At 34.7% G+C, this 16,882-nt stretch overlaps 2 protein-coding genes and 1 long non-coding RNA gene across 4 annotated transcripts; 2 read left to right on the top strand and 1 right to left on the bottom strand.

Moving 5' to 3' along the window:
* Nucleotides 1–578: 578 nt before the first annotated feature.
* Nucleotides 579–2,086, top strand: LOC104222961 (uncharacterized). 2 transcript variants are annotated; one of them, XR_710022.2, is made up of 4 exons: nucleotides 579–735; nucleotides 1,195–1,246; nucleotides 1,660–1,730; nucleotides 1,856–2,086. It is a non-coding gene; the product is annotated as an uncharacterized lncRNA (long non-coding RNA). The 2 variants fall into 2 exon arrangements; XR_011405097.1 differs by lacking the exon at nucleotides 579–735 and having other exon boundaries at nucleotides 886–1,730.
* Nucleotides 2,087–4,869: 2,783 nt separating this feature from the next.
* On the top strand, nucleotides 4,870–12,921 carry LOC104222964 (putative F-box protein At4g38870). The gene is made up of 2 exons (XM_009774304.2): nucleotides 4,870–6,016; nucleotides 12,245–12,921. Exons 1-2 carry the CDS (start codon nucleotides 5,059–5,061, stop codon nucleotides 12,271–12,273), a joined length of 987 nt encoding a protein of 328 aa, XP_009772606.1. The 5' UTR covers nucleotides 4,870–5,058; the 3' UTR covers nucleotides 12,274–12,921.
* Nucleotides 6,570–16,285, bottom strand: LOC104222962 (multiple RNA-binding domain-containing protein 1). Its single transcript, XM_009774302.2, has 15 exons — nucleotides 16,056–16,285; nucleotides 15,384–15,491; nucleotides 14,940–15,054; nucleotides 13,746–14,470; nucleotides 13,485–13,616; nucleotides 13,218–13,307; nucleotides 12,940–13,063; nucleotides 11,405–11,728; nucleotides 11,072–11,136; nucleotides 10,255–10,417; nucleotides 8,954–9,058; nucleotides 8,729–8,830; nucleotides 8,470–8,643; nucleotides 7,162–7,293; nucleotides 6,570–7,073 (listed from the first exon to the last, which is right to left on the bottom strand). Coding segments are annotated over exons 1-15 (2,532 nt in total). The 5' UTR covers nucleotides 16,058–16,285; the 3' UTR covers nucleotides 6,570–6,902.
* Between the last annotated feature and the right edge of the window lie 597 nt (nucleotides 16,286–16,882).

Below are 16,882 nucleotides of genomic sequence, written 5' to 3'. Positions count from 1 at the left end.
ATTCCAATTTCAGGTTTGGGCTTAATCCTGGAGTTACAATTTGTATTTATCTTTCAAGTTGTAATTGTTCAATGTAGTTAAGCTCGAATTCGATCAATAAAACCATTGTTACTCGATTCCGTGTTGTTCTTGTAATTTGGTGTTTCAATTTTACAAGTCCATTACATGCTCATACATAAAGATGGCCGAATTTTCACCTTCTGATCATTATCTAACTTTTTGTTTTTCCTTTTTTTTATTATTATATTTTTAATGGTGCGGTAGGGCCCTGGAAAAGTAAAAACGAAAAGAAGCACATGAAGTAGGCGAAACAAAAAAAAAATTATGTACAGATAACAAATGTTGCCTATATTACTCGGCCAAAAGAGGTTATGTCAAATATTGCAGAAAAGTCAAACTTTAACAAGATTTTATTATTCAATTAAGAGATTGGTTTTATATTTTGATGGAATTAGGCAGGGAAAACTTTAACAAGGTTTTAATTTACCTTATGCAATTGAAATTGATTTTGAAGTTTTGATGGAATTGGGCTGGAAAATCGACAAGGCTTATCAAACCAATGTCTCCCAAAAGTAACTATTCTTTTACGACACAATATTTTAAAAAAAATAAACTTGATGTCCATCTCGCTAACAAAATATATCTGATCTTCAGATCTTTTGGTTTTAACACCCACATTGTTGCACCCCATATTTATGAAGTCCATCCACATATTGAAGATAGTCTATTTTTGAGGTAAACATCCAACTATCACACTCTTATTTAGTGAAATTTTTCTAACTTCCACTGTAATATTTGTTGTTGTGGTATAAAGAACCTTCTACTTGGCATGCATCTGATGGTATCCTATCTGGTTCGCTGTTTAAACCTTCAAGACTCCATCTATTTCAAAATTGTGTATGCCAATTATTTCTTAGATTTATTCACTGATTATCGGTGTGTCAACTTGGTCTGAATCTGATATTTCTGTAACATTTGACATCACATGGAGTATTAAAGTCAGTATATGCAATTGATAGACTCATATGGTTGTGTTTTGCTTTTTTTTCTTGACCAAGTAACAGTCCTTTGATAAACATGTAGTATTTATGGATGGATCTGATTGGTTGTGACATAGAACATATTTATTTTGTTTAATTTTTTGAGTTCAACGAGCTAGATCTAATTAAACTGAAGTTGTTTGATTTTATGAAGGTTAGTAAGTAATGTACCATAGCTGGAACTTTAGCCATGCTAAACGCCAAAGGTAAATCTCCTTTTTCCCCCCTAATTTTGTGATTTGCTTATCTCTTTTAGTTTTATTGGCGTTTCATGTATCTTAGTATTCGGAATTCTTGATCGTGAAGTCGAGAAGTTGTTTGATGTGATAACTACCAACGGGAAAGAAGGCAACAATTTGGTTTAAGATGGAAAAATTAAAATTACATGTGGGTTTTGGAGAAATTGAAGAAATGGAAAGTGTAAAGGAGAAAGTTTTGGAAGAGTGTTGGTGTGAAATTGTTGAAGGTGAGAAGAAAGATGAAGTTATTGAAGTAGAAATGAGGAAAGAATGTGAGCAGAAGAAGGGAATAGTATGGTGGAAGGTTTCTTGAAGTCTTATGTTTTAGGGATTAGTCCTATTTGGAGCTTCTTTATAGTTGTTATTGTTTTGGTTTGTAGATTATGTAAAATGAAGAAAAAGACAAAGGATTTGAAGCTGAAAGTTACTACTTGCTAATATGGATGACAAGGTTAGTGATTTCTCTATGCTTAAGGTTATTATGACATTTCAAGAGTGTTTGTGCATCAACTTTAATATAACTAGGAAATATTATCTTTTACATTTATCTGAATCTTCGTAAGGTGTTTTCTTTAGCGTGGTTTTGGAGGTATCATATGGCGATGGGTCATGAGCATGATCCTGAAGAAATTTTTAGCTAGAGCTCCAACAATATGGTTCAAATGTTCGATGACTTTTACTTTGAAGTGATGTGTGTTGAGATAATTTAACATATTTTACTATAAGATCCTATGTAGAACTTGGGAAGGTAGGCTTATGGTAAGTTTCAATTTTATGAATAAAAAATAAGTCAGCCTTTGAGAGGCATTACACGTGTGGTATATTTTTTGATTTTATTTCATACGTAATATATCTCCGTATCATATGTGTTTTGCTTCATCAATTGAAGTATTCCGTCTATTTTTACTATTTCTAGCATATTTTTTTCGAATCTACTATATTTGCTTTCGAGTTGTTTTAGTTGTTGCCAAGACTACCCAAAAGGAATGAATACTTTTAGATAAATGAAGAGTCATCGCAGATTTTTCCTTTTTTTGAGTTTTGTAGAACTGGTTTCAACTGATTGACCATATTGTTTTATACATGGTTGTTTTTACTTAAACAGATCTTAGACTTGCAGGTTGGATCAAAGTTAAAGTGTGGTTTGAATTTTGATTTTGCTGACATGTAGCTATAGCTTTTTTTAAGGTCAGAATTTACTTTTCGAACTAGATTGTATTAGAACAATTCAGAGGTTTAGATAAGCACTTTAATATATCACTTATTGATTTGACTTGGAAAACTGCAAATAGCGTAAAAACTATTATAACCGAAGCTAAAGAAATTGTTACGAGATTAAGCTCTTGAAATAGGTGAAAATTGGTTGTATAATCATTGGAAAATTAAGCTCTTGTGATGGGAGAAAATTGGTAGTATTGAGTGTCGCTGGTGCTTCAAAATAAGAATAGTTTGTTTTCAATTACGGTTGAATAGATTTGGTAAGATATTATGAAGTATTCTACGCTACAACTATAGTGTTATCTTTAGTTTCCCCAAAACATAAGTATTGCTCCCTCCGGTCCATTTTAATGATTTTTTGACTTTTTTTTTTGTGGTCCAAAATATTTGATTTTTTCAGATATCAAGAAGAAATTAACTTATTTTTTCTAAAGTTACCATCGGAATAAAGAACCTAGAAGTATTTGTTATATTTTCAATGAATAAATTAAGGTTAATATAGTAAATTTTATTGTTAATTAATGCTAAAAGTTAAATTTCTTAAAATGTGTTAAAAAAACAAAACAAAAAAAACAATTACATGAATCGGAAGGAGTACCATTTTTTATATTTATGTGTTAGGAGAAGATTGCATCATAAATTCAACAAAATTCTATTACCATCGCGTGAAGCGCGGGTAATTTACTAGTAAATAAATAAACTATTGCAATCGCATTATTACCAGCTCACTTTGTTCTTTTTTTTTTTTTTTTTTATAATTGCGAGAAGAAACCACTAGTCGATAAAGAAAAAAAAGACCATTCAATTTCGAAGTTTCAACACCTTTTTGTGGGGCAACAACAACATACTCATATATATTTTTATAAGTAGTGTTTAGGGAGATTAATGTGTATGCAAACCAAGTTGTTTCCAAAGGCACTCAAACAAGCACTCAACACCTTTGTTATTTTTCTTTATTTCCTTCCATTTTTCTGATAGTCTTTGATAGACTTTAATGAACCAAGAATTTTGACGTCAAATTAACAAATTGTACATGTTCCCACATTGAGACACCGTTTGTCTATAGTTTTTTTTCTGGATTTTTTTTTTTCAAAATTTATCTGTTCATGAAAATTTGTAAGTTATTAAAGATTTTTCGAAAATAAGTATTTCATAAACCAAAAAAATTCAAGTTTTTCCGAAAAACATTTTTCTCCACTCACAAAATTATAAAAAAAATTCAAGTAAATTCATGTACAAACATAATTTCAAATTTCAAATATCATTTTTCAACTTAACTTTAAATATTAGGTTTTTTTTCTAAAATTATAATTTTTATGTCCAAAAGTCTAGTGAGAGTCACTTTTAAACGAATGTGTCATTGACCCGATTTAAATGAACCATTTGTTGCCCCTTTCGTGATAAACAAAAAAGTTATCGTTTCCAACTTTGAAACTCAGATGAACAATGAATCTACGAAATAGGGCTATTTAAGGCAAAATTGGGCTAATAGGTGACCTAGCATGAGCAACTCAGCCGGTTTTGCTGATCTTTTTTCTTCGAATTTCACCCGAGCCTCATGAGATCCTCCAAACTATCTCGACTATCCAAATTCGTATATGGACTTATCAAAGGGCTCAAAGCACATAGCGAAGTGCCACAAACTCAAAACAAAATCTTAAGTTCCCTTAAAGAACCTTAAAACTCCAACTTTCATGCAATAGTGCCGAAAATGTCCTGAACCTCCCAGGTTCTAAACCGAGCAAGTCTTATAACACCATATGAACCTATTTGAAGTTTCGTAATATTAATCAAAGTGATATTATGCAAATCAAGGGGCATAGTTGTTATTTTTAATTTCTGTATCTTTAAAATAGCTTATTATAGTTCCAAGCCTTTCACAACCTAAACGCACTTATAATCACAAATCATAATACATGATATAAACTTATTTAAAGCCTAAAATCAAGCAACGAAAGAGAAATGCTTAAAAAGTGAGATTGGGCTGTTATAATTTCATACTAATACAAATCATTATAGATGTTGTCAGGCATTTTCTTGTTGGAGAGGTGTGGAGGACATTGATAGATACGTTGATATTTATTAGATTGTGAATAAATAGTACTAGGTGAAGGGAGAAGCCATTAGACACCCATTTTTTGAGGCAATACTTTTTTATTTATAATAAATACTATGAAAAACTTTCTTTCAAAAATTATTTAATAATAGTTCCTACTAAGCTATCTATTCTCTCAAATAAAGAGATGAAAGTCATTGAATAAATTAAATTGAATTTTTTTCTGTCTTTCTATTGTACAATCGTTCTATTATTTGTTTAGAATTTGAATTTTGTATTTTTATATTTTTACTTTATAGGTGAGAAATTTTTTATTTAGAGTAGAACTCAAATATTTTAACTAGAATTTATGAACCAAGTGACTTAAAAGCTAAAGAAATAGGAGAAGAATTGAAACTTTAATACAATCAAAAAGCCAAAATAAAAAAAATAGAGAAGTACGCGAAAATTGGCATTGTACATTCTGCAGAAAAAACCCTAGTGAAAGCAATAGTCTGCTGGTGAAATGGAGTTACCTGAAGCTATGGTAATGGAGGGTCTGTTGCGGCTGCCATTGAAGTGTCTCTGCAGATACATGTGTGTCTCAAAGACCTGGTGCTCAATCATCTCTGGAATTAATAAACTGCATATCGTTCACAACTTAAGCATCGTCATCTCCAATTTCGGTTGTTCAACTTGGAGTTCCTTGTTCCAATCGAGGCTCGGTCTTACTATCCCTCCTCCTCCCCCTCCTTTTATCAAGCAACAGTTGGGTGGTGGTGAGTATGATTCTGCAGAAATTGGATTCACACAAGTTATCAATGGCCTCTTATGTTTCTACACTCCAGCCCCAGCTGGTGATCTTACTCTCTGCAATTACTACACTTTTGAAACAAGGAAGCTCCCGCTCCCTAGGTTTTACCGCTGGACACATAAAAGTCAATTCTATTTAGGATTTGATCCCTTGACTGGCTCCTACAAGCTGCTTAGCCTTGGTTGCCTTCGCGATCATGATGTTCTTATTTACCGAGAGATTCTTACCCTAGGAGGAGTGAACGACGAGGAGGACATCACTGTCGGTACTTGGATAAAAATGTGCCCTGTTGGTTTTCTACCAGGGATAGATGTGTTGTCCACACCAAGTGTTTGCATTAACCAATTTCTGTATTGGTTGGTTGAATGCAAGGACAATACCCGGAAAATACTGGCATTTAACCTTACCGCACATCATTTATATGATATCCCCCTCCCTAAACATCTTACAGGTTTTGATCAACTTACAGATTTATCAACAGCCAGAATTGTGAACTTCAACGGATGTTTGGCGGTGGGATGCCTGGAGAATGCTAGGGCGGATGCAGTTACATTGAATTTCTGGGAATGGAATAGCCGGCGTTGCTGGTTTCAACATTCCATAACCTTACCTGAAGAAATAGTGAGTTGTAATAGAGAGAGCTGGTGCAGTGTTGGTAACCTTCCAACAGGTGAGATACTGCTGACTAATCCTAAAGCTAATGATGATTCTGATTTCACCCCTATTTATTCTTATGATCACTACACTCGAGAGTTTCAGAGGGTTGTGGTTGGCAAGTTTCCACCCTGTATGGTTGCCGCTGGTGAAAAATCTTCTTTACCTCTATCTTGTGTCTTGAAGCTTTATTGAACAAATACCCAATTTCTGCTCTCCTATATTTGGAGAAACTTAGGAGAGAAAGAGAATGGTTTAGCAGAATTACATTAGAGGAGTAACTATACGAGAAAAAAAATGTTAGAAGAACATGAGTATGAAACCGCAAGTGAGTCTATTTAGTAGGACTGTAGGAGTAATATTATTCATCTATTCTTTCGTTTTGTGCATTTAGTTTTTGACATCAGTCGGGCCTGTATGTTTATATGGTGTATAGTAAACACAATCTTTTATTAACCCCCTGTTATTCAGACGAAAAGTCAAAAGGATCCAACTTTGTTTACCTACTTTGATCATTTCATCACAAACTGACAAGCATAAGAATTACAGATTAACTTTGCAGCAGAGCCTGTGGAAATTTTTCATGAGCTAAAATACAAACTGAGAACGATATCAAAACATTACATTAATGAACAAAGCTGGAAAACTCAAGTTCTGAGTGGATCTTGTCCCAAACAACAAATGGTTAATTTTGTAAACCAAGATAACTCTCAAGTGCCACCCACATTCTAACGAGATTGACTCTTTTACTCAGTGAACACGATTGAACAACCTCTGGTCTTAGTACCATTTGCCATTAGGACTGCCAAAATTTGTAGCTTTAACCTATACAAGACAACTGATTCGGGATAAAAGGGAAAGAAAAAAACCCATCCTTGTGTTACATATAGAGTTGTGAAGTATTAATCAGCAATTCGCTCAAATTTAAGACTCCCTTCGTCCAATACAGCCATGTGCTTTCTCTTCTTGGATAATTTAGCAGTTTGAAACCCATTTTGCTCAGTACTAAATTGAGCTGCTGTGCGAGCTCGTAATTCCTCTAAGCTCTCACCTTCCTTGGCTCTCTCCAGAACCTGAGATGGAACATACACATACACAACATATTATTCGGTGATATTTAGGTAGATATACACAATGTCTGAGAATTGTAAGATGACATACCAGATGGCGCCCATACAAGTGAGTATTGGATAGAGCTTCAATGGCATTCTTTGCCTCTTGTTTCGTAACAAACTCTACAAATGCAAAACCTCTATGGTTCCCAAATCTCATCGGCAGCCTTAAGCTCTTTATCTGTAGGATGAATTTAATTTGATGTCAAAAGGAAGAAAAAAAACATTGTTAAGCAGCTACGAAATAATGATGATGAATGCAAAACAAAAATAGCATACATGTCAGACTTTCACGGAATCAAAGCATCGCTTGGAATGGTTTTTCCTTGCCCTAGCCCCTAGTAGCTAGATCACCTACCATGCATCATTCTGTCTAAATTAACATTTTTCAGACTCATGATTTCCATAACTAATTCTGTTACCCACGACGCTTGACCAAAAAGATTACAAAGCAGAGGGAATCCGGATGCTCATTTAAACCTGCATAAAACAGGCTACCAGGCAAGTTGAAGTATGGGACCCTATAGTTTGATCTGTTTTTGTTGTTCCAATCAAAGTTATATACATCACAGCAAAAAGAATATGTAGTACTCAACGGATTTTAGAATGATTAAGAGCCAAGGATAATGTGCCCATCCTTCTATCCTTCTCCACTTGAATATCAAAACGGTTAAGTAGCTTTTATTTGATAGTCACAATTGATTTTTCATTGATTATTAGTTCCTAATTATACAATTGACTAAATTCTAACTTGAATATCAGACGATAAGAATGCTAATTAAATAACCAGAATAGATCTTTCATTAAAAATTAACAATTTCTAGGTATTAAATACATAAATCCTACACTTTTATTTCGTTTAACCTGCTTTATATCGTGGTCTAAACCAGCCAAATTGAAAATTGTGAGAGCAAGACACTGTTACATAAGTAAAAGCACATTGCAACAGAGACACTACAAACCCTTGATCTTGATTATCTTATAAGAAACAAATTAATATAATTAATCGGTAAACGTCAGTTTTAAGGATTCAGACCAAATTGAAAAAGAGATACTACAAACCCTTGATCTCGATAATCTTAGAAGAAAAAAATTAATATAATTAATTCAGTAAAACTCACTTTTGAGGACTCAGACCAAAAGATCAGCATCAGGGAAATTCTATGAGTTCAAGACATGAAGCTTCTCTCACGCGGACTCGAAATAAAAACGCTTCGGATATAATACATCCTCGTGTCTCACAGCCATATTTTTCCTCAATCAACATCTAGCTTTGGCGATTTTAACACCAAAAGACCTAGTATCACCTTTTTACTACATAGTATCACCATAAGATACCAACATTTAGAGGAATTACCTGCCCAAATGGACTGAATAGTTGCCTGAGATCCTTTTCAGTTGCCTCAAAAGCAACATTCCTAACAAGCAACTTAGTCGAGCTCTTGTCATTCTCAGTTTTCTTTGGAAGTTGACCATCCTTCTTAGTGTGACAAAGTTGCAATATAAGTGCATGACCATCCAAAACAGTGCCCTGAATGACAAGAGATGGGGAAGTTGAAAAATTGGTTGTAAGTGCCCCAAATGTATGGATTGTTAAAAAAATTCAGAAAGATTACCTGCAAATCCTTGCAAACATTGATTGCTGTATCAACAGAATCAAACTCAATGAATCCAAAACCCATTGAGACATTCTTTCCATTCTTTACATGCTTCTTCACCTTCACAGAATAATATTAACAGGTGCCGGAGGAAGATGAGTCATTTTCTCAGGCAGTGAGAGAAGGAAATATTCTTCTAAGATAGTAAAAGTCTCAGCATAAAAAAGAGCCAAAAGAACTTACTCTCGCACTTAATATTCGTCCATCCTTTATGTGTTGAGTGAAATGCTCTTTTAAACTCTCATCAGACGTCTTGAAATTTAGGTTCTTGACATACAGTGATCGTGACTGGAAAGGTGGAAAGCAAAAACGTTATTTGGTTACTGAAACATGAAAAGAAACCTGGAAAGTCAAGGCAGCTAGAAGAACAAACAAAGAGGCAACAAGGGATTTCTAAAACTGCAATGCTCTTCCCTGTTACTTGTTTCCTGTAACTGTACTTTTTTGCAGTTATTCGGAATAGCATGAATCTTTGGTAATAGCAGAGCAGTTGAATCAGCATCCATGAGAATTAAACAGTCTGCTGATACCTAGAGTAAAGCCCATATCTATGAATTATTTATTTCTGATGATTTACAGCGAACCTATCTCCTTCCAATCCTTGATTTGCAGACTATATGCCATAATCCATCAAAACCACTTCGATTCATGTGGCAGGCCATAGTTCATTACCAATAAAAACAAAAATTAGATGAATATGTAAAGACTAAGTTTAAGAAAGTGTAATATATTACATATTTTTTTGTATGACAAAAACAACTGCACTCGGTCCCAAGCAAGCTGGGTTCAACTATATGAAGCCTCACTATTCATGTTGCTCTATTTAAGCCTGTCTTAGTGCAACCTTATAAAGACATAGTCTCTCTATAAGTTATTTAAAATTTCTTCTTTTTTTTTTAAATTCCTACGAAACTAAAAATTCCTAAAATCATTGGACATAAAGTAAACATACTAACATGACTAAGACTTAATCCAACTAATTGGTATTGCTTATATAGATCTTTTTCTTCCATTGTCCCCTACTTCTCTGCTAGATCTATTCCATGTGTGTAAACAGACAAAATTGAACGAAATTAAGAATGATGTTGACGGTACAAACTCCTTTAAAATGTTACACAGATGCTGCTCTCTTGAAGTTGTGTGTAGCTGTCTGATACCAGTTTTTTTCTCCCCTGGGGGGTGGGGGGGGGAGGGGGCTCGTAGTTACCAGGGAGAGATGAGATTAAATTCCTATTAAATCATTGTTGTAAAATGGCATTCATCAAGTAAAATGTCATGGCATATGGTGCAACGGATGCCCGGGCGACAAGAAAGTGCATAACAACAGATCATTCATCAAATAGAAGTGCTAGGATCCACAAAGCTTTATTTGCTATACAAATAGAATAAACCACTAGCAAGTAAACTCTTACAAGCGTTGGACTTATCGACAAAGTACTTTCTATAAATAAACATGGGAAACATTGGTTTTACAGTTCATATACCTCAACTCTATCAGGATCAACATCTGGATCTGTTATTCCTTCCACTTGTTGCTCTAGCAGCACTCTCTTTGCGTCATCTTCACCGACGATAAGAGTATTTTTTGAATCACTTGTTTGATCAAGAATATTTCCAGGAGCCCACTCCAAATAAAGGGGAGTGTCCCTGCATTAGGACAAAGGGACAATTGTTACTTCATAATTCCAGACTATCAAGATTCAATCAACATATGTAAAAAACTAAATGCAGCAAAGGTGATATAATGCTAGAACAACAAAAGGTTAGCTAGGAGAAATCTCAATCTTGCAAAATCAAAAATCGAAAGGTATTTTCTAAGGTAAGCAGGAAATAGACGGCAAGTTTCGTCAAGCTTGAAAAGATCATGTGTCCCATATGAGTTACCAACTTCGCCAATTTTTTGAAGCCAAAAAAAATAATCTGCAACTCAAGAGGGGTTCTTTTGGTGGAAATTTCCCAAGACCCCATTATTGACTTTACCACTCAATTTGATTGCTTATACAACATAAAAATCGTAAGCCCACAACTGCAACTATTACATAAGACGATTGCAGAGCATGGACTATATTTTTTAAAGAAATAGTTCAACCTTTAGTCAAAAGAAACTGAAGGTTATTTGAAAGCAAGAGCTCAAACAATCAAGACATGGCCACCACATGGCAACGCTCAAAATACTTAAGCTATCCTAATCTTGCTTTGTTGTCAATCATGACATGAAAATACCGTTCACATATACTGCTACTTGTTAAACTAAGAAAATCACCTTTGTATTAAAGGCAAGAAATGAATGTATACACTTACTTGTAACGTTTGTATGCTAGACCCCGGAAAGCTGCACGTGCTTCTGCCGGTTCTAGGAAGACAACCTGATTGTTATTAATAACAGAAACAGCAACAATCTAGTTATGACCAACTATTTCCCAGATACTCACACAAGCAGAATGTTGATCTATTAATATCAAACCAGAAGTTTCCGTAGGTAATAATGTCTTAGCATATTGTTTTTCTTAATAATTAGACTATTGCCAAAAAGTAAGAAAAACAGATAGAGAGCATTAAGATCAAGAATTTTCATTTTAAACAAAAGTTTTTAGAGAATTTCAAACAAAAGGCTACAAAGCTAAAAGCACCTACCAGAGCTAAGGTTTTGGTGGGAGGAAGAATAATCTTGTCCAGGCTCCCAAACTTTCCAAACATATTTGCAAGTTCACCTTCTGACGAACCATAAGGCAAATTCTTGACTAGAATAACATGATTGCTTCGTTTCGCTCCATCAGTTTTCCCAGCAGCATATTCTTCCAATGACGCAATATTAACTCCAGATTTTGCAAGAGCCTTTTTGGTCTCAGCTATCACTTGAGTCTCTCCCAATGCTATACGTACTGCAAGATCATCAGCTTCTCTATCAAGAAGATCACTTTTACTCACTCCAAATTTTCTTGCAATATTCTCGACAACCTAAATATTCCAAAGACAGAAGGAGATCATGATCCATTCAACAGCACATCCAAACACTGACACAGTATGATGCATGCTTAACCAAAAGAGAACAAAACCGAATCATCTTACAGGAAAAATAATATACTCCAACAGGAACAAAAATAACCCCAATCTGATCATAGGAATCAACATATACTCAGTCAATTAAAGCAAACATATCCAATCTGTAGAAGTTGCTGTCCCCAAGCCCCCCCCCCCCCCCGCCCCAAAAACACTAACAGATAGACAGATAAAAAGTAGAAAGCAAGAGATAGAGGAAGAAGATGTTAAAAAAGAGCTAACACAAATTGATAATATCTCTGTTCAGGCTGAACTGCTATGAATCTCCAACTGTGTGTTGGCTATTGCAGTCATACCTTAGTTTAGGACATTTTAAACAAGTAAAAAACACCTTAATATAAGATTGTGTTCGTAAGAAATCTATCGAAAGGATGGCATGGTGCTTCAAAATAATAGGTTGTTTTCATGTTGCAGGGAAGACCAGGTCAACTTGCAAACTCTGATTAATTCATTTAGATTCCAGTTAACAGCCTAACATTTGTTTAACGAGATATAGATGGTGACCTCCCAGCCACCATTATGGCATTATCCTCACTTTCCTTTATGGGTAACCCTGCCATTATTATCTGTAAGTAGACATTCATGAAGAATCTCTGCTAAGATTATATTTCTCCACCTAGCTCTTGTTATTGCAGTTACACAAAGGCTGCTCTTAGCCTTGGTCTTGCACAGGTAGTCCAGCATCCATAAAGCAAACTCAAGAGGGCTTGTCCATGAAGTATTAAGCATATACATTGCTTTACATTAGTAAAGCTACAAAAAAGATCTTTTTAACCTTCCCCTAAATGATCCCAATTTATTGATGTCTTCCGCTTTTTTTGCAATGGTTGCACATTATAACTGGATGTGTAGTCCTTTCTCTGTTCCAAAGAAATAACTTGCTTTGTAAAAAAGCATACTTATCATGATACCCAAGTAACATCTTCAAAAATTTGGTTTTGTTACGAGTTGACAACAATCCAGAAAAATCAATGAGCATCCCGACTCGTATGCAGACGTGTGTGCATAATAAAACCACAAGTCAATCTTATTGTTTCTAGCAAACAGAAGATCACCAACATTCACGGAAAAGATGGAATTCAATTTATAATATCTGATTGTGTACATACAGTGTCTGGGCGCATGAAGAGAGTATTCCATGAACGTGTATTTCCACTAGCTTCAGATGCCTTCTTTTCCTCTTGTCTCTGCTGCTTAAATGTTTTTGAAGATTGCTTGGTGTTGGCAACTGTCCTACAGATTAATAAACAAATTATAGCAAGAAAGGTAGATCCTAATAAAGAAAGGCGGAAAAAGGAGAGGGCTTCTTTTAACATACATGTATATGCACACAATCTTCAGGGGTATGAAGTTATGAACATAGACAAGAGGAGGAAACACCACTTACTCTGTTTTCTCTGAAGGAACTTTCTGCTTTGCTGGCATAACATGAAGTAATCGGCCTTGAAAAATTGAACTGTCCAGCTCTGTTAATGCCCTGGAGAACAATAAATGTACAATGTGAGGAATCACCAGAACATGCAAAGTCAATACATGCACTAATATACATAGGACACGGAATTTATAGCATGAATATCAGTGTGCTTCTTGCAGGTAAAGTAATAGATTTAAAAAATTGCAGTAGCTTAGAATTTGGATGCTGATTGACAGGTACCTAGCAGCAGATTCTGGTAATGAATAGAGAACATATGCAATTCCCTTGGACCGCTTTGTATCTTTGTCAACAACAATATGAACCTGTGAGACACTGCCAAATTTTCTAAAATGCTCTTCCAGCTCCTCTTCCCTGAGTCACAGAACCAATTATTTTAACAAGAACACATATTAGGCACATTAAAATCTTTAAACACTCAACAACATATAGTGATTCAAATCACACAAAAAATGAAAGGGAAAAAGAAAGAAGATGCATTACGTAGTAGTGTATGGAAGATTACGAAGAAATAATCGTCCACTCTCCAGATCTTCTTCTTTTTCATCCTTAATACTTGATGAAGGGTCAGCAGGGTCAAGTGATCCATTGTTAAATCTGGAGAACTCATCATTCAACATTTCCTCTCTATCATCAGGTTCAAGGATATTACTAGCATTTGCATCTTCACTACTCTTGCCCCCTTCAGCGTCACTTTCGTTATCAATGTCATCGTCTTCACTACTTTCTGAGTCGGACCAATCTTTCCTCACTTTACTTTTGAAATAATCCATATCAGTCATAACTTCATCATTACAGGAGCCGTCAGGTTTCTCAGATTCTTCACTATCTGAAAGAGATTCTTCTTTTTTGCCAACTTCATCTACCTCCGAGTCATCAGCATCCAATTTTTCCTGGCTCTTCTCTTTTCTCTGGGATTGCTTATTGGCATCCTTTTTACTTCGGGCAAGAGATGGAGCTGTTAGTGTATCATTTGCCCACAACTTTGACTTACTCCGAGGCTGCATAACTTCAAGGAACTCTTGAAGATGAGGATCCTCATCTTTACTCTCCTGTTTACTGTTCACTTTGTCCCCTTTTAAACCTGCAGACTTAGAACTTCTTTTTACTTTTGCATTCTCATCCTCTTTTGTTGGCTTCTCTTCTTTTTTCAAAGTGTGCCTGCTCCATGGACGAGGGATATTTGGATCCCCAATTTTCCTAGCAACCTGGCTATATGCAAATGCATCTTATGTTATCATTTACCCATACCTCCGAAAATGACTACTCTCTTATAGAAAAAATAAATTATTGACGACAAACAACAAGAAGCCCAATGAAATCCCACAAGTGGGGTCTGGGGAGGGTAATGTGTACACAGACCTTACCCCTACCTAATGAAGGTAAGAAAACTAAATTATTGACAACCTACGAAAATATAGATTCAAATATTTCACAATGAAAAATAGAAATGCAATATAAATAACACCCAACAAGATCTTCCGGAGCTTACAACAACTTCCATGAGGAGATTTTCTCTAGATTACTTGAAAAAAAAAACTATGAAGGTGCCATCTTTTACAATGGAATTATACGTACCTACAAGTCTTTACAGAATATGGAATAGAGATATGCATTTTCTTACTGCACTAAGTATGTATGCAGAATATCAGAGTAATTGAAGCAGAAAAAACATACCTCACAAATAATACGGCTACTATCCATGAAGGACTTGTCAAAATACTTGAGAGCTTCCTCAGCTTCTTGCTCCGTTCGAAATCCGACAAATCCAAATTGCCTGCTCTTCCCATCTCTGCTTAACGTGAAAAATGAAAATCATTTGAACATGAAATAATTCAAAGGCAGAAATATATCCCAAAGATCCCCATACAAGCAAATAGCAGCTTATATATACCAGTCCAAAAGTCAGTTCTTGTAGAAAACATCAAAAACAACTGAAAAACCTTAATGTTACTTTACATAAATAACAAGTTTTTTACTAGTTGTGGTTGGCTGTCACGGCTCTCTGCATGAGTCTCCCGGCATTTTGACCCGTTTCGGTCCAACAAATTTAGGATTCTCTACAGCTCATATTACTATCAAACAGAAAAGTAGGAAGAATAAAATGGAAAGAAACTTAACTGAGTACGCATGAGCTTGGCGTCAGTGACTTCCCCCTTCTGGGAGAAGAATTCTCTGAGGCGGTCCTCAGCTACATACTTCGGCAAATTCTTCACACATATTCGGGACCTTCAATACAAAAAAATACATATTAAACATTTTAACACTATCCAAAAGAACCAACTCCAAAAGTTAAATCAACCAAAAACTCAAAACTGAATCAGGGTATTCTTTAATCAAACGTACACCAACATAATCAATAACTCTTACAACCCCACCAAGAGAAAATCAAATCTTTGCATCCCAAATTAACCAAAAACACAAAACTCCATTTTGAGTTTATTCAAATTGAATAAACAAAAAGAAAAAAGCAATAATTTTAAAACCTGCACAAGATAATTCAACTATTTGCATTTAAAAATCAACCAGAAACTCAAAAACTGAATTCTGGTACTCCTTAAATTCAAACTTAAACAAAAATACTGCATAATTCTTACAACTCCACATAGAAAAATCAAATCTTTGCATCCCAAATCAACCAGAAAGACTAAACTCCATCCTGGGAATTATTCAAATTAGATAAACCAACAGAAAAAGCAATAGTTCTTACAACCTGAACGAGATAATTCAAATGTTTGCATTTACAGATAAACAGAAACTCAAAATCTCAATACAAAAGGCAATAATTCTTACATTGTGCTCTGTTGCTAGCAAAATTCAACGCAAACAGCTAAAACCTTTAACGAATTGGTGCCGTTTTTTTTTTTCTGATTATGGTTTTGCTTCAAAGCATGAAAGGCTATTGGCGGTAGGGGTTTAAGCGACAGTGAGCATAATATGGAAAACGGATCGGGTCGGCGTAGAAGTAGGGTTGCAGTCTGCCCGTTTATGGGGCGATATGCACATATACCCCTTTTGTTTAAAACATGACCAGAATTTACAAAGTATTTAAAATTTAATCGCCTTCGAATCAAACTTTAAGGACACATTTGGCCATATATTTTGTCAAAATATATTTGGATTTTTTTTTGGTAAATATAGTTCATAAATTTTATCCATATTTTAACAAATTCCTAAAACCCAAACTTTGTATTTTATAAAAGAGCCCACAATTTATTATTTTGTAATAATATTATTTCCTCTTCTCGGTCATTTGATACTATATTATGTAGTTCATTATAAAAATAATAATTTTGTACCAAGTTTATTTATGTTCAGGACTATGGTTTGCAATAATATAATGAATGTTATCGATGAAGGTACTGTCTTTTTTTATGAAAGTAATGCTGGGTATTTGTGATAGTTTTTAGAACTTGTGGATATAAGTCATGTTTCATATTTTTTCAAAAAAGAAAAAGTGAAATATGTTTTGAAAACTCATGTCCAAACACATTTTCATCTTCAAACCAAACTTCACCCAAATCAGATTTTTCAAAATAAATTTGGGAATCTATGGCCAAACGCTAGCTAAGTCTGAACGTTCAAAACTTCAGACCTTAAGAATAATAGCCTGTTTGGCC

The sequence above is a fragment of the Nicotiana sylvestris genome, chromosome 2 (genome assembly GCF_000393655.2).
Source record: "Nicotiana sylvestris chromosome 2, ASM39365v2, whole genome shotgun sequence".
Taxonomy (NCBI): Eukaryota; Viridiplantae; Streptophyta; class Magnoliopsida; order Solanales; family Solanaceae; genus Nicotiana; species Nicotiana sylvestris.
This window is presented reverse-complemented; position numbering and strand designations above follow the sequence as displayed.